The sequence below is a fragment of the Oncorhynchus keta genome, chromosome 6 (assembly GCF_023373465.1).
Source record: "Oncorhynchus keta strain PuntledgeMale-10-30-2019 chromosome 6, Oket_V2, whole genome shotgun sequence".
Taxonomy (NCBI): domain Eukaryota; kingdom Metazoa; phylum Chordata; class Actinopteri; order Salmoniformes; family Salmonidae; genus Oncorhynchus; species Oncorhynchus keta.
Genome location: NC_068426.1, coordinates 28,822,410 through 28,840,753, shown reverse-complemented (window position 1 = coordinate 28,840,753; position 18,344 = coordinate 28,822,410). Strand labels below are relative to the sequence as shown.

Here is an 18,344-nt window from a genome sequence, read left to right as displayed (position 1 = left end):
GGGTCTTGGCTCAGCCGGCAGTAGGATTGTTGTTTAACTAGTTGGTGACAGCAGAAGCCCAGCGGGTCGCCACTTAAACCCTGGTAGACATTCATTTCTCTTGACTCACTCTGTCAGAGACCCTTGGCCAGTTTCAGTTCAGAAGCTTCACAATCTCTGTTTATCAGAAGGAGCACCACTAGCGCTGCTGGGGAGTTTCATCAACAGAAATGTTGGAGATGATGGTACAGGGGGCTGGTCCTGTGTGATTAGGAACTCCAGCTGGCCTTGGGAAACGTATACCATCCATACCCTCACCCAGCTCTGGATCTTCAACACTTCATTAAATACAGCAGCATGGTGCTGATTAACTCGGGAAGATAGACTCCATACTATCTCAGGGATAGTGTTTCCTCCTTGGAGGAAGGCCATGTAATCAGTCATTTAGCTCTCCTCAATGAAGATGACAGCAAGGGAGTCTTCTATCGGCAGAAATCTCAATTATGGATTTCTCTGTTTCTCTATGGCTCATAAATACGCCAGGGGCACTCTAGGAACATTTGCATATGAAGGTGAGAAGATGCTGAGAAAGAACCTTCTAAAACCAATGCCCATCCTGTCAAGCAACTCATGCTAAAAAGCAAAAGGAAGAAGAAATGAAAGTATCAACAAGTGAATTTTACTTCCTAAAATACTTCATTCACAGCATGCTAGTGATGGTGGCTGTGATGAGCTACACTATAAATACAAACGTATGTGGACACGCCTTCAAATAAATGGATTCAGCTATTTCAGCCACACCTGTTGCTGACAGGTCTATAAAATTGAGCACAGAGCCATGCAATCTCCATAGACAAACATTGGCAGTATAAAGGTCCCGTGTGGCTGAGTTGGTAGAGCATGGAACTTACAATGTCAGGGTTGTGGGTTTGATTGTATGAATGTAGTGAATGTATGCATTCACTAAAGCTTCCCCGGTTGACTGTAAGTGCTGTTATTGTGAAGTGGAAATATCTAGGTGCAACAAAGGCTCAGCCACGAAGGGTAGGCCACACAAGCTCATAGAACGGGACTGGCGAGTGCTGAAGTGCGTAGAGCTATAAAAATCTTCTGTCCTCGGGTGCAACACTCACTACCAAGTTTCAAACTGCATCTGGAAGCAATGTCAGCACAAGAACTGTTTGTCGGCGGCGTCATGAAATGGGTTTCCATGGCCGAGCAGACGCATACAAGTCTAAAATCACCATGCACAATGCCAAGCGTTGGCTGGAGTGGTGTAAGGCTGGTTTTCATGGTTCAGGTTTAATTCCAGTGAAGGGAAATCTTAAAGCTACAGCATACAATGACATTCTAGAAGATTCTGTGCTTCCAACTTTGTGGCAACAGTTTGGGGAAGGCCTGTTCCTGTTTCAGAATGACAATTCCCCAGTGCACAAAGCAAGGTCCATACAGGAATGGTTTGTCAAGTTCAGTGTGGAAGAACTTAACTGGGCTGCACAAAACCCTGACCTCAACCCCATCGAACACCTTTGGGATGAATTGGAATGCCGACTGCGAGTCAGGCCTAATTGCCCAACATCAGTGCCTGACCTCACTAATGCTCTTGTGGCTGAGTCCCCGAAGCAATGTTCCAACATCTAGTGAAAAGCCTTTACAGAAGAGTGGAGGCAGTTATATCAGCATTTTAATGCCCATTATTTTGGAATGAGATGTTCAATGAGCAGGTGTCCACATACTTCTGGTCATATAGTGTATCTCTCCTTTTCTCTCACTCTCTCCTTCCTTCTCTCTCCCCTCAACCTTCCCTCCCCACTCTATCCTTCCCTTCCTTCCTCCACTCCTTTCTCTCTCTTTCTCGCTCTGTTTTTCCTCCTCTCTCTCTCTCTGTCTCTCTCTCTCTCTCTAAATCGCTTTCTTCTCTCTCCCCCTCCCTCGATCTCTCTCTCTCCAGCAGGGGGATGTGGAGGTGGGTCCTTTGTCCTTGGCAGATTAATGAGGTGGAGAAGCAGACGTAAGAGTCTAGGTCAGCACGTGGTCACCCAGGGGTCAGCAGCCTCATTAACCCTGTCCAGACAGCCCTGTTTAATGGACTGCACCAACAGGGAGGGAGTGTGTGGGGGATGGGTACTCAAAGTAACCAGGTGGACATATAAGTCATTGGAGTGCTGATGCTGTTTGTGATGGTGCATGTAAAAGCTGTAGTTAATATGAATGCTGAGGCTAGGACTTGACTGAGAATGACAAAGACTGAGAATTCTCTATTTCTCAGTTTCCTATAGACAGTATAGGATTCCCACAGGATGTAAGATGGAAACCTTCCATCTATCAAATACACTTCTGATGTGTGGGGTTGTGTGTGGGGGACACATTCTTCATTCACTAGGCTACAAACATCCTCAGGTATTCTACAGGTTTGTGTTGTGGCTATACCTGAAAGGGGTCCAGGCAAAAACCAGAGCAATATGATAATACATGCAGACCATGGAAATGTGAGTTTGACGCTCAACAGATGTTGGGGGCCGATGGGGAATGAAGCATAGGAAGAAACAAAATCATGCTTTACAAATAGGATTAAAAGACTGCAGTGGTGTGCTCTGTTTCTTTAAGAGAGCATATAGGAAAGTCACCGAAAATATAATAAATGTACACATGGGGATAAAGGATTGATGAGATGTGCTCTGAGAGTGTAGGGCCCTATGAGAAATAGAATAAATGGGGTAGGCACAGGTGATTACATGGCAAATTTTCTCTGGTCCCACAAGCTAATGAGACATTCAGAGATGGATCGACTACGGGAGAGAGAGAGACAGAAAGCAGGAAAATGGCAAGGGAGGGAAAAAAGTAGTGAAATCTAAAAAATGTTTAAATCTAAAAACAGTAGGAGGTCAACCCGGTCTTTAGGCAAAACTAAAACAAAGGTGACATCAAAGGTTGTCGTCATGCGAACAGATCAACGACAAATGAAAAGACAGCTCAATCGAATCCCCCTTGCTAATCGTCAATGAGGAGAAGAAAGAGAGAAAGAAAGTGAGAGTATCATACATGGTGATAAAATGAGACTCTGATGGGGCTTTGCGAGTCGTCAGAGCCAGCTGAGAGATTAGAAGGCCCATTGAGTCCAGGATTAGACACAGGCTACATAGCCCTGTGAGGATCTCACTTCAAGCCATCTCACAGCATGAAGAATCAATAAAGAGAGAAAACACTGAATGTGTCTAGGCATATAATAGTATATTGACGGTGCTGTTCGATGTAATGCACATCACACTGTTGAATGGAGAGTCTGACTGTGGGGATGTGTGGGTTATGTGAGTAATATAACAAGAGAAAATAATGTGTTTTATATTAAATGATAAGGACATCTCTGAAGAAATAATGAATGCACTCCGTTTAACAAAACACAGATATACTAATCAATTGCACATCGTGGCAAAATCCGTTGGACAGTCTTACACTTAAATGTACTTCACGTCTAAGAATCAATTGGTTATAAGGATCAAATCATCTGCAAGTGATGTCATTTTAGTAGGAGAAGGGAGCTGTACATCTGTAGGCTTACACACTCTTTAACATTTATATATTCCTGAAATAACTGTATTTTCCTTCGCCGCTCTTTGTGGTTTGACTGGTTGTGTGACGAGGGTACAGGGTGGTCTGCAGGCGAAGGCCTGTGATTGGTGGAGGATTGTGTGAAGGCACAGCAGCTTCCACCTGGAGGAACTGATCCTTTCATTTCACACACCGTTCAAGAGGAATATGAAAAAACACCACAGAGAAGAATGAAATAGAATAGGAGAAAAAGAGAGAAAAATAAGAGAGAACAAGAGAAGGTGGATGAGAGAGAGATGAAAATATAGAAACAAAATGATAGGGGAAAGGAGCGTTTTAGGAACCACAGAGAGACTGAGCGAAAAAATAAATTTACAGTAGAAAAAGACTGGAATGCTCTGGATCTTTTTTCTCCTCTGTGATAGTAAACTAATCTCGGCTGACAGAGACAGAGATGACATGGTGACTTTATAGTTCATGGGGGGAAATCTCTACAGCACATGTACAAGTATGTGAACACCTGCTCATTGAGAATCCCATTCCAAAATCATGGGCATTAATATAGAGTTGGTCCCCCCGTTGAAGCTATGGCTTGTCCACTCTTCTGGAAGGCTTTCCACTCGATGTTGGAACATTGCTACGGGGACTTGCTTCCATTCAGCCACAAGAGCATTAGTGAGGTCAGACACTGATCATGGGCAATTAGCCCTGGCTCACAATTGGCATTCCAATTCACCCCAAAGGTGTTCGATGGGGTTGAGGTCAGGGCTCTGTGCAGACCAGTCAAGATCGTCCAAACCGATCCCAACAAACCATTTCTGTATGGACCTCGCTTTGTACACAGGGGCATTGTCATGCTCAAACAGGAGCGGACCTTCCCCAAACTGTTGCCACAAAGTTGGAAGCACAGAACCGTCTGTGTGCTGTAGAATTAGGTTTCCCTTTCATTGGAACTAAGGGGCCTAGCCCGAACCAGGAAAAACAGTGAGCTGCAATTGAGGACATACAATTTTTACACACTATGCTCTTCAGGACTCGGCGGTCCCGTTCTATGAGTTTGTGTGGCCTACAACTTTGCGGCTGAGCAGTTGTTGCTCCTAGAGGATTCCACTTCACAATAACATCACTTATAATTGACCGGGGCAGCTCTAGCAAGGCAGAAATTTGACAAACTGAATTGTTGGAAAGGTGATATATCCTATGATGGTGCCACATTGAAAATCATGGAGCTCTTCAGTAAGGCCATTCTACTGCCAATGTTTGTCTATTGAGATTGCATGGCTGTGTGCTAAATTTTAGACACCTGTCAGCAACAGGTGTGGCTGAAATTGCCAAATCCACTAATTTGAAGGGGTGTCCACATACGTTTGTATATATAGTGCACATTGGTTGTTCCTCTTTTAATCTGCCTCCTGACATGGTTTCATTTTATGATGTCTTTCATATGTCGATGTCTATCGTTCCATAAACATGTCCATTTATGATAAAGCAGTAAACGTTTGGTACGCTGTCCATGGTCCTGAAAGATGCATTAGGCCTACTCTTTTTAATTTCTCATTGTCTCTCCTCATTTCCCTTTTTTTCTATTTCTGTCCTTTTTCTCTCTCTCTGTCTCTCTCTCTCACACCACACACACACACACACACACACACACACACACACACACACACACACACACACACACACACACACACACACACACACACACACACACACACACACACACACACACACACACACACCTGTGTATTACACGTTTGGGTGACCAACAATTGATTCCCATTGAAAACCTTATTTTCCCTTGCCCTAACCTTAACCCCAGACCCCTAACCCTAAACCTAACCCCTAAACCTAATTCTAACCCTAAACCTAACCCCTATGCCTAAAATAACATTTTACTTTTTTAGGACCGGCCAACTGTTCTCACGTGTCCCAATTCTCTTTGGTTAACTTTACTTGTGAGGACTTCTGGTCCTCACAAGTATAGTAAAACATAAACACACACACACACGTCAGCACAACCTTACTCCCACTGACCATAGAACCATACTGACTCTAACACCAACCATGGGAGTACGCTAGCAGAGAAATCTTGTCATCTACAGCACACGTAAGAAAAAGCGGTGATTTCTTAGGGATCTCATTAGTGTCAGCGTGGGAGAAAATACAGAAATTAGACCTGAAATACAGCAACTCGTTAGAGAGACTGTGTCCCCCCTGGGAACCTGCATCACATACAGTACAGTACTTCCTGTTACACCGTGGCTAATTTATAAATCATGGTATTTTAATGATCTCTGCTTTGCCTAGGTAAATGACCTGATTTTAGGGGTACATGTTACCTGATGAATCCTGGGGCCCTGGCTATATCCAGGCTGTACCAATTTGAATGTCACCGCTGATGATAGAGGGTTGTGGACGCAGAGGGACCTTTCTGTGTCCTCAAACACTCAAAGAGGAAGGGTCATGTGGATCAGGAACATATATGTTTATAACTAGCTACATTACTGTGTGTGGTTTCAGGCAGGCTGTTATGAACAACAACATTCTCTTGGGAGAACTATGGAAACCGTGACAGTTATACGAAGTCTAACAAAGATGTGCTTTAGGTCTAAACATTTCCTTACCCATTCGATGCAACTTAAGAGTAATTTGCAGCGCCCAAACCGAATAACTTATGTCGCTCGACAGGATATTCAATTTCGAAGCAGAGTAAAAACAACAAAATAATATATATCTTCTTTAGACATCTCCCTGCACAATGCGCTTTCAATGAGGAGAGTGAAAAAAACGATCTAATAATCTAATTGTATTTGAATATAACTTGTACAGGTCCACAGGCAAGGAGCCCAGCTTTGTTTATGTTCATGTGTTTCCTCTCCTCGAGAGCTTTGCTTTGAATTGTACACTCTTAGAAAAAAAAGATGCTATCTAGAACTGAAAAGGGTTCTTTAGCTGTCCCCATAGGATAACCCTTTGAAGAACGCTTTCTGGTTCCAAGTAGAACCCTTTTGGTTCCATGTAGAACCCTTTTGTATTGCATGTAGAAACCTTTCCACAGAGGGTTCTACATGGAACCCAAAAGAGTTCTACCTGGAACCAAAAATGGTTCTATCCGGAACCAAAAATGGTTCTTCTATGGGGACAGCCAAAGAATCCTTTTGGAACCCTTTTTTCTAAGAGTGCAGGGGAGAGGGATGGGAATACGAGACACATAAGTGTGGAGGAGGTGTCAGAGAGATGGACATGATGGCCTGTGTGTGGAGTAACAGTTAGAGCATAAGACGTTGTTGGACTGGTGGATTAGAGTTTGGGTCTATTCAGGGTCTTAGAGGTAACACATTCCTGTTCATGGTTTAATTGAGATTAGGTCAAATGCCTTTAGAGTGCACCAAGAAGGAACTGCATAACAAATACATCTGATTGGCTAAGATCAACAGTTTCAACCCTCACAGCCTGATTAAAAACAGCCTGTCGTAGTAGTATTCTTTGTTCTAATATCAAACAGTCCCATGCTTCTTCCAGTCCCACACGTTGGGCCCTTGAGTAAGACATTCAAGCTGAGTTGTTTCGGAAAGAACCCCACTGTATATATGGAAATTGAGTCCAAAGAGAGCCAAGTGCACTAAAGTTTAGCTCTGAAGTTCAGTGGCTCAGTAGTGAAATTGTTATCATTAATGAGTGGTCCCTTTGGGGGGGAGGGGCTGTGGGGCTGTAATAACAGCATTGTTATTCATGAACATTGTTGCTGAGCCTGCTGAGTTAGCAGCATACCAGGACATTTGCTTAGCCCATAAGACATAATTAGGGCCCTGAGATTTTCCGGACCACATGGTCTGACCAGGAAAAACTCCTGTTCCTACCAATAATCCATGCTATTACAGAATGTCTAATCCCAATTAATAGGTGTTAATCTGACAAGAACCAGGCGCCACTGACCTCTGACCAAAGGTGTTCTCATTGCGGTGACAGTGGAGAGTGACGACCCTGTGCCCCTCGCTCCTCACGTCCTGACTCACCGTCCACAGGACTGGGTTACTGGCCCGCGCCCCCAGAAACGCCACGCCATCCTTCAACTTCACCCTGGAGGAGAGAGAGGTCAGAGGTCAGACAACAACATTAATAGGCCTGATTACCATGTGTGCATCCTAAATGGTCCTGGTCAAAATTAGTGCACTATATAGGAAATAGGGTGACATGTCTTTAATGTGATGTCACTGGTCTAGCATCCTTGGCTATGTGCATGTACTGCATCTGGATAAGAGCGTCTGCTAAATGACTTAAATGTAAATGTAAATGATTGATCCAGGTCTATTCTGATCCAGACACAGATTCCATACCATGGGTATTGAACAAGAGTTCCAAAAGTCTTACATACAGAAAGAGTTCACAGTTCACCATAGGAGAATTGGCTCTGAATAAAGCCAAGCCTCACAGCATACTGTTAGCTAGGCTACGAGAAAATGTGATTTGCAGCAAACAAATGTAACACAAACAGATGGCATGTCGGCTGTTTAAAACAATAAAGACGTCGGATGAACTTTGAATGAATCTTCAAGGAACACATTGCGGAACTATAATAAGCAGTTCAAAACAAGCCAGGAACACTACTTAAACCCAATACAACAGGAATTGAATAACCTGTGTCCATATTGACTTCCAAAGGTAGAAACAGGTGGTGCAGTCTATTATGTAAATTCCTCCACACCTGTGGTTTTAAAGGAGCAATCAGAAGTTGCTATATCAATTTTTGGACTCATAAATGAATGATTATGTACCCATTGATTCTTGAAGAATATAACTCATCCATCAGAACCCAAAATATAACATTGTTTTACTCCAATGTTTGTAAACAAAGTAAATGTAAACAAACATTATAGAACCTCAAAACATGGTTAAAACTATCATGTTGATGTCATGGACAGTCAGTCCTTGCATCCATCGCTCTGTCTATGAATTTGAGAGTGGTTACATTTCTCCAGCCCTGCCCTCAGCTTTTTACCGACACAGGGGCAGAGATTATGCTTTGTTATTGTTTCTACTGCTGATTGTCGCTTTAAAGAGTATTCAGACCAGAGCTGCCCACTCTCATTTTGATCTGTGCTGTTACCCATGGATAAGGCTGGGAGGCTGGATAGGAGCAGTTACTCTAACCTGCTCTTGTTCTCCATTCTAATGCATGTCCATTTTATTTTATTTTATTCTCTGCCTTGTCAAAGGAAATTGCACTGATGTGTCTAAGCGGCTCTCCCTACGTTTTTCCATCATGACAAATTGCCTTGCTGTTACACAAATTAATCAGTGTTTTTAAATAAAAAATGAAAAAGAGTCAAGAATAGATACAGTAGAACGACATTGAGGGAAATTGTTACATGGTAAAACGGAATTAAAAAAAAGAAGAAAAATCACTGTACACTGGGAAGAAGCTGGTAGCAGGGAGAATTTCTCACATAAAAAAAATATATATGACAAAAATCGAGAAGCAGATTGTCCTCGTTGCACCCCTGAAAACCGCGAAGGACTTCTAACGCACTGAGAAAGTTCAGACATTACGGTGGATAATGACGTGACAAACCGCGCTCGGACCAAAGGGAGAGAGGGCGGCACACATCTCCCGACTCGGACTGGCTTCTCCTTTGATCTTATCAGGCAGTTGCAGCTAGCAGTAATAACTTGGCTGTGTTCAGTGTGGAGCTCCTGACGAGCCCAGATAAAGGCCAGCTACAGCCGACGCCACTGCCGAGGTGGCTGAGGAGTTATTGATGGCCCCCAGCTCCCTGTATGGGCTTCCCAAATGGCACCCTATTACCTATTGAGTGTGCACTTTTTGACCAGGACCCATAAGGCTATGGTCAAAAGTCGTGCACTATGTAGGGAATAGGGTGCCATTTGAGACACACCTCTGTGTTCTTTCTCAACCTGTGTGGAGCTTCACTCTGTAATGACTCCACCCTGAAGACACACGGGAAGACAATTAGTTGATAAACAAATCGACAACCCACATCTATAGGGTTCAGATATTGAACATCAAACTTCAGTTTCAGATGAACGAGGCACAACAGATAATAAGCCCATATGACCGGCTCTCCCTCTCTCTCCCTCAATTCAGTTTTCAATTTAAGGGGCTTTATTGGCATGGGAAACACATGTTTATATTTCCAAAGCAAGTGATATAAATAATAAACAATATAAAAAATGAACAACAGTAAACATTACAATCACAGAAGTTTCAAAAGAACAAAGACATTTCAAATGTCATATTATGTCTATATACAGTGTTTCAACGATGTGCAAATAGTTAAAGTACAAAAGAGAACATAAATAAACATAAATATAGGTTTTATTTACAATGGTGTTTGTGGTCTCTCTCAGGCAGTGCACTTCTCTTGCTGCTTCTCTCTTCTCTCCTCTCCTTTTCTCTCCCTCATTTCCACCCTCTCTCTCTCTCTCTCTCTCATCTATCCATCCGACATGCAAACTCCAGCAGCACGGCCAGCAGAAAACAAGCATCAGGGGTAAATTAAGAAAGGGCATGTTTTAAATGAGATTGGTTTGGCTAATATGATTTCTGGGGAGAGGGAGAGAGGAGACGCAATAAAGGAAAGCAATTTAAAGAGTAGACCCACTTTCCCATGCATCAGCACATGAAGCAGCCTCATTAATTCCACAGCAACCTGTGCATCAGTTAGATGAGTATTTACAGATGTGATGAGGGTGTCAGCAGAGACTAGGAGAGAGGCTGATCTCTCTCTGATGGATGTTCACAACAGACACGCCAGGGCTATCAGTGGTCAAACAGCACGTCAACATGCCCGCTCCACGCCTAATGAAATACGGACATGCATTGATATTAATGACTTTCAGAAAGCAGGAAATTTAACATGATAAATATGAATGGCCTGCCATTAGGACTAGTGAGATTAATGTACTGGGGTGCGTAAATCATTTGGGAAAGCTATGTATATCATTGATATACAGTAGCCTACATCTGACACATTGCATACACACAACACGCACACACACACGCGCACACACACACAGACAGAGCTGCATGTACCATTATCAGCTCGGGGCACAGATTACCCCAGCTCCCACAAATGGCTTTTAATTGGTGGAAAAAAACTGAGCCAGGGTATAACACAGAGTATGAGTTCACAATAATATACAAAAACAGGAAACATAAGAGCGGGAGGAAAGTGGCCTGAAATATCCATTGAAAGGTTGCTGGACCAAATTCCCAGAGCTGAAGGTAATCTGTTGTTCTGCCCCTGAACAAGGCAGTTAACCCACTGTTCCCCGGTAGGCCGTCATTGTAAATAAGAATTTGTTATTAACTGACTTGCCTAGTTAAACAAAGGTTTTTAAAAAAGTCAAATCTGTCGCCCAGCAATTTCAGCTAATTTCATTATACTGAAACATGACATTACCATTATAAGATGTATAGGATACTGCAAATAATAATACATTTCTATCAAATGATTAGACACTGTCACATAAAAAGACAGCACACATTTGGTTCCCATGGTAATGACTGGAGAGTAGAGTTGGCTGAGACAAAGAATTGGCAGTAGAGAGGTGGGAGGGCCAGAGAGCAAAGTGGTGATGGGCCCAGTTGAGAATTCAAATGGAAGCTTCTATAAAGATCTTGGTGGTGAGGTCTGGGCAGGGAGGACGGCTTGATGTAAAGGGAAGCTGAGTGGAATGGAAAGCTTGCTGGCTCCCTGCACCGGACCAGCCTGATTGGTTAAGACAGGACCTGTCTGAGGTTAGACAATGTGAGGGCCCGGGAGGACAGAGACAATTGGCTATATTTAAAGGAGGGTCCTTCTAACTGTACTCCATCTTTCACGGACTTCGTCGTGGAAATGACCGGACCAAGGTGCAGGGCTGTGAGCGTACATTTTCCTTTATTTATGTAAATGTCACCAACAAAACAAGAAAAGCCTGTGAAGCTTACTAGGGCTATACAGGCCACTAACAAAGACAGCTACCCACAAAATACAAAAACAAAAAGGCTGCCTAAGTATGATTCCCAATCAGAGGCAACAATAGACAGCTGTCACTGATTGAGAACCATACCCAGCCAAAACATAGAAACTCAAAACATAGAAATAAAGAAACTCGAATGCCCACACTAGTCACACCCTGGCCTACCCAAAATAGAGAATAAAAGCCTCTCTATGGCCAGGGTGTGACTAGGGTGGGCATTCTAGTCTCTTTATTTCTAAAGAATGGGAGGTGCCACCAAAGTGGGTGGAACCAGAGGCGGATGGGGGTCTACGTCCCGCACTAGAGCCGCCGCCGTAAGGGATGCCAACCCGGACCCTCCCCTTTAAAGTCAGGTTTTGAGGCCGGAGTCCGCACCTTTGGGGGGGTACTGTCACGCCCTGGCCATAGAGAGGCTTTTATTCTCTATTTTGGGTAGGCCAGGGTGTGACTAGTGTGGGCATTCTAGTTTATTTATTTCTATGATTTCTGTTTCTATGTTTTGGCTGGGTATGGTTCTCAATCAGTCTATCGTTGCCTCTGATTGGGAATCATACTTCGGCAGCCTTTTTCCCTTTTGTTATTGTGGGTAGTTATCTTTGTTAGTGGCACTATAGCCCTCTTAAGCTTCACGGTCGTTTCTTTGATTCTTGTTTTGTTGCCGATATATTTATATAAATAAAGTAATGTACACTCACCACACTGCACCTTGGTCCAGTCATTTCCACGACGACGCCCGTGGCACCATCACGCACAACAACATATACAGTGGGCCAAAAAAGTATTTAGTCAGCCACCAATTGTGCAAGTTCTTCCACTTAAAAAGATGAGAGAGGCCTGTAATTTTCATCATAGGTACACTTCAACTATGACAGACGAAAATCACATTGTATGATTTTTTATGAATTTATTTGCAAATTGCACCTGTTTGAACTTGTTATCAGTATAAAAGACACCTGTCCACAACCTCAAACAGTCACACTCCAAACTTCACTATGGCCAAGACCAAAGATATGTCAAAGGACACCAGAAACCAAATTGTAGGCCTGCACCAGGCTGGGAAGACTGAATCTGCAATAGGTAAGCAGCTTGGTTTGAAGAAATCAACTGTGGGAGCAATTATTAGGAAATGGAAGACATACAAGACCACTGATAATCTCCCTCGATCTGGGGCTCCACGCAAGATCTCACCCCATGGGGTCAAAATGATCACAAGAACGGTGAGCAAAAATCCCAGAACCACACGGGGGGACCTAGTGAATGACCTGCAGAGAGCTGGGACCAAAGTAACAAAGCCTACCATCAGTAACACACTACGCCGCCAAGGACTCAAATCCTGCAGTGCCAGACGTGTCCCCCTACTTAAGCCAGTACATGTCCAGGCTCGACTGAAGTTTGCTTGAGAGCATTTGGATGATCCGGAAGAAGATTGGGAGAATGTCATATGGTCAGATGAAACCAAAATATAACTTTTTGGTAAAAACTCAACTCGTCGTGTGTGGAGGACAAAGAATGCTGAATTGCATCAAAAGAACACCATACATACTGTGAAGCATGGGGGTGGAAACATCATGCTTTGGGGCTGTTTTTCTGCAAAGGGACCAGGACGACTGATCCATGTAAAGGAAAGAATGAATGGGGTCATGTATCGTGAGATTTTGAGTGAAAACCTCCTTCCATCAGCAAGGACATTGAAGATGAAACGTGGCTGGGTCTTTCAGCATGACAATGATCCCAAACACACCGCCCGGGCAACGAAGAAGTGGCTTCGTAAGAAGCATTTCAAGGTCCTGGAGTGGCCTAGCCAGTCTCCAGATCTCAACCCCATAGAAAATCTTTGGAAGGAGTTGAAAGTCTGTGTTGCCCAGCAACAGCCCCAAAACATCACTGCTCTACAGGAGATCTGCATGGAGGAATGGGCCAAAATACCAGCAACAATGTGTGAAAAGCTTGTGAAGACTTACAGAAAACATTGCCTGTCATTGCCAACAAAGGGTATATAACAAAGTATTGAGATAAACTTTTGTTATTGACCAAATACTTACTTTCCACTATAATTTGCAAATAAATTCATTAAAAATCCTACAATGTGATTTTCTGGATTTTTTCCCCTCATTTTGTCTGTCATAGTTGAAGTGTACCTATGATGAAAATGTACATCTTTTTAAGTGGGAGAACTTGCACAATTGGTGGCTGACTAAATACTTTTTTGCCCCACTGTACATTACAAGAGGGTTATTCCATATGATTTCAATCCCTTTCTGGTTGCACCCCATTTGTTTCAAACAAAACTTTCCATACTTGTATGTCCATGGTAGAAGTTGTCAGAAAGTTACTTTTTGGACCTGAATGCCATTTAGGAGATCGAGGTGCATTTTGCATACCCCACCCTACCCTGAGTCATCCATGTCTTCATCACTGAAAAATATAAAAGTTTCAGTTTGATATCATTTGAAAGCTCACAAGCAGGGTTGTGCATTTTTTTTAGAATGTCATGAAAAAAACTGTTTTTTAATTAAACCGATGTCATGTTTGAACCTTTAGATTCAGATTTTTTTCATGTTCCTATTTATTTTATTTTTTACTTTACCTTTATTTAACTAGGCAAGTCAGTGAAGAACAAATTCTTATTTTCAATGACGGCCTAGGAACAGTGGGTTAACTGCCTGTTCAGGGGCAGAACGACAGATTTGTACCTTGTCAGCTCGGGGTTTGAACTTGCAACCTTCCGGTTACTAGTCCAATGCTCTAACCACTAGGCTACCCTGCCGCCCTATAAAGTATGTTGAAGCTTAGACCCTATTTTACATAATCTTAGCTGTTTGTGTTGAGACAACATGCTTTTAAATACAGGGTGGGTGTCATGTTTTGGCTGATAAATGCACACACACCAGAAGGGTAAAACTAACCTGTCTCACGACGGTCTAATGTGTCTATATAATAGAGCTAACATACTGGGGGAGTGAGCCCTGGGACAAAGCTAACCTTTTGGGAAGATAAATGAAAGTTAGAACCCTCCTACTGATATCAGGCAGTACAAAGACGCTATGCACCTCCTTAAGCTTCATACGTTACACACTGGACCTATCAAAGACAAAGCAAAAAAAAAAAAAGCGCACGTGACCCTGCCTCGGAGATTCATTAACATTAGCGTAAAAAGTCCAGAGATCAACTCCTGTGGAATTCCCGTAATGATCAACACGTGAGATCTTAGCAATGGTGATTCTTCTGTCACGTCTGCTCCCGCTCTTCCCTTCCCCTGGTGCTTGGGGGGGTGCCAGAATGCCCTGCATCACACACTCCTGCCATCCATTACGCACACCTGCCTTCCCTCGTCACGGGCGTCAGAGATATTGGTCTCACCTGGACTCACTTATCACCTGTTTATTTCCTCCACTATATTTGTCAGATCCCTGCTCTGTTCCCCACTGCTGCATTGTATTGTTTTTGTCTTTAGTATTAGTTTGCTGACACTGTTCCTGTCTCGTCTATGTCAGTTGTTTATTAAATGTTTTACTCCCTGTACCTGCTTCGTCTCTCCAGCGTCATTCCATGTGAAAGAATGCAGCAGCCAACATACGAAGCATCAGGGAGTACTAGCGTTCCGGTTGGTATGGAGACATCGGCTCTGGGTCGCCACCTATGGAACTGGGGGTGCCGAGCCAGCTCGTCGGGCTTCCACGCCCTAGCTGGCTCGAGAGGTTTCCTTGCCCCGATTGGCTCAGCGGCTTCCCATCCCACATCACTCTTCACCGGATCATCGGGCTCCCTCTCTGCAGCAGGATTGATAGGCATCTTGCTTCAGCCGGGACATCAGGCTCCCATGCCTCAGCCGGATCGTCAGGCTCCCATGCCTCAGCCGGATCGTCAGGCTCCCATGCCTCAGCCAGCTCGCCAGGCTCTCACGCTCCTGCCGGTTCGTCTGGTTTTCAGGCCGGCTTGCCCAGCGCCCATGTCTCGGCCGGTTCCCCAGGTAGGACAACGGGTGGCTCCCCAAGAGGGGTAGGGGGTACTGTCACATCTGCTCCCGCTCTTCCCCCCTCTGGCGCTTGAGGGTGCCAGGTTGCCCTGCATCACGCACTCCTGCCATCCATCACGCACACCTGCCTTCCCTCGTCACGCGCATCAGAGATATTGGTCTCACCTGGACTCACTTATCACCTGTTTATTTCCTCCACTATATTTGTCAGATCCCTGCTCTGTTCCCCACTGCTGCATTGATGGTTTTTGTCTTTAGTATTAGTTTGCTGTTCCTGTCTCGTCTATGTCAGTTGTTTCTAAATGTTTTACTCCCCGTACCTGCTTTGTTTCTCCAGCGTCATCCCATGTGAAATCTTCAGCCTAATTTGAACTACAACAGATACTACCTCAGCAGATTCAGCTAAACTTACTCCACAATAATAAATTAATTCAATATTTGATGAATGAAATACCATAACAAACAGCAAATCTCCAGGACCAACACATTTTCTTCATTTAAGAGATGGGCATTCTTGTCAAGTTGCTGCATACCCTCCATTCCCCCCATCCATCTAGTAATTGATACAGATTGGGATAACAGTCTCTCAGGTGGAATCAGACCAATACAGCAGCACCTGTCTTATGCAGCTCATCAATACTTTAGTGATTTTGTCTCTGCGTGAACATGGCCTCTGTGAACCAGCGGGTAGCAGCAGGGCTGCTAAACATAGCCAAGACTTAGTGTTCTCAGCAGGTGAGGATGTACTTGCTCCCCACATCCCAGATACTCAAAAATCCACAACGATGCTGCAGTCAGTCAAGCCACTGAGTCAGACAGCCAATAAAGCTCAGTCAACCAAATTCATTCAGTCACTTATCATTCGTGCGGTATGTCAGGGTGACATCTGGGAAGCGTGTACTGTGCAGGGGCTATGTCAATTGTAAGATATGATGAGGATTAGGACTAACGATGGGGAGCTGCTAATCTGCTGCTCCTCTGACTTCCTTCCCTTTATGTGTCAATAGTTAGGCTGGCCCACTATGGCTCAGTCACTGTGACATTGGAGAACATGGGAAGTGTGTGTTCACGGCTAGAGCCCTCTTGCACCAGGGTCCCAGACAGCCACTCAGCCCACTGACATTATCTGGTTCATGCTTAGTAAAACCACTTACACTCCATTTGCTGGAAGATACACTGTGATGTAGACCCTCTGCTAAACCACTGGATGGAATTGTCATGGGGGTTTGTCCATCAAATTGACCAGTCTATCTTTAAATGTTAACTCTTTAATGTGACTTACAATATGTCTTTGCTTTTTTATTCTTTCATTCCAGTCTCTATAGCGGTCATGCTTAAACTATGCTCTCTCTATCATATAATGTCACATAAGCTTTATTGCATCAAAAAAAGGCTTCTGTTTCAATTCATGTAAGACTAAGTTAAGAATAGACAGCTCACAGTGGTTGATGTCAGTAGCTCACAGTGGTTGATGTCAGTAGCTCACAGTGGTTGATGTCAGTAGCTCACAGTGGTTGATGTCAGTAGCTCACAGTGGTTGATGTCAGTAGCTCACAGTGGCTGGTGTCAGTAGCTCACAGTGGTTGGTGTCAGTAGCTCACAGTGGTTGATGTCAGTAGCTCACAGTGGTTGATGTCAGTAGCTCACAGTGGTTGATGTCAGTAGCTCACAGTGGTTGATGTCAGTAGCTCACAGTGGTTGATGTCAGTAGCTCACAGTGGTTGATGTCAGTAGCTCACAGTGGTTGATGTCCTGTATGAGGATATATCCTATAGGAGTCACTGTTCATTCTTATGAAGGTTCCGTACTGTAAACTGTGGTCCGTAATTTCATAGGATCTTTATAACCTGTTTGACATTAACCTTTTATGCAAGTAAAGTACATGATAAAACATGTAATGACAGGCCTGATGGAAACATAAAACAAATTTTGTAAACATTCCAAATGTCGACAAAACCAAATATGCTAGACAATGAGGGATTATGCAAGAAATGTCGGTGGAAACGCTTTTATGTGCAAATATTGAAATAATAACCATTATATCAAAGTAAACTTGGCAGTCACGCAATGACGTATGTCTTCTTCCCACTACGACTCGTCGGGAACGTCGGGAACGTCGGGAAAGCATGCAGTTTATTAGGATACAGTTGAAATAAGTTACAGTGAACTTCACAGCTTGATGCTCCTTTCCAATAAGTATTGAGGGTCTTATTCTGATGACATGATGATCGATGCTTCACTGCCATTTGGCAAATAATTCTCATCTTGCTCTTTTCTCATTAATAATCTCATCATGTAGACTAGCCCGGACTGTATCTGCAAGCTATTGGCTAAGGTGCACATGCAATAACAGAGTGGGAATATTCACTATATAACGCAACAAGGCACAGCCTTTTATCCACAACAAGTCAATTTGATGGAAACACATAGTTGGAAAATGTGCATATTGTTTTAATGCGGATTTTAAAATAGTAGCATGAAAACCTGCTGCGAATTGAAAGGAAACCTAGCTTGTGACTGACAAGTGATTGCACCTGTCCCAGCGAGCGTGGGGTTACGTGTGAAATCTCAGGGACAGTGTTGTATTCACTAGATAAAACAGAGGCAAAAGGCTGAAATTGGGGGAGATACTATTTATGCTATTTTTCTCCCCAATTTTGTGATATCCAAATGATAGTTGAGATCTTGTCTCATCGCCGCAACTTCTCACCGCACTCGGTAGTCACGGATTCCCGGTCACGGTCGGCTGTGACACAGCCTGGGATCGAACTCGAGGCTGTAGTGGAGCCTCAGCACTGCGATGTAGTGTCTTAGACCGCAAGTCAGTCAGGAGGCTTGCAGCTTTCTTTTC

At 43.7% G+C, this 18,344-nt stretch overlaps 1 protein-coding gene across 1 annotated transcript in view; it reads right to left on the bottom strand.

Annotated features, from left to right (window-relative positions):
- Positions 1 to 18,344, bottom strand: part of LOC118385355 (transmembrane protein 132C) — a 213,351-nt gene that overhangs the window by 108,803 nt on the left and 86,204 nt on the right. The window contains exon 3 of the mRNA XM_035772439.2: positions 7,468 to 7,611. Coding sequence (XP_035628332.1) covers positions 7,468 to 7,611 — 144 coding nt within the window. The remainder of the gene's footprint in view (positions 1 to 7,467; positions 7,612 to 18,344) is intronic.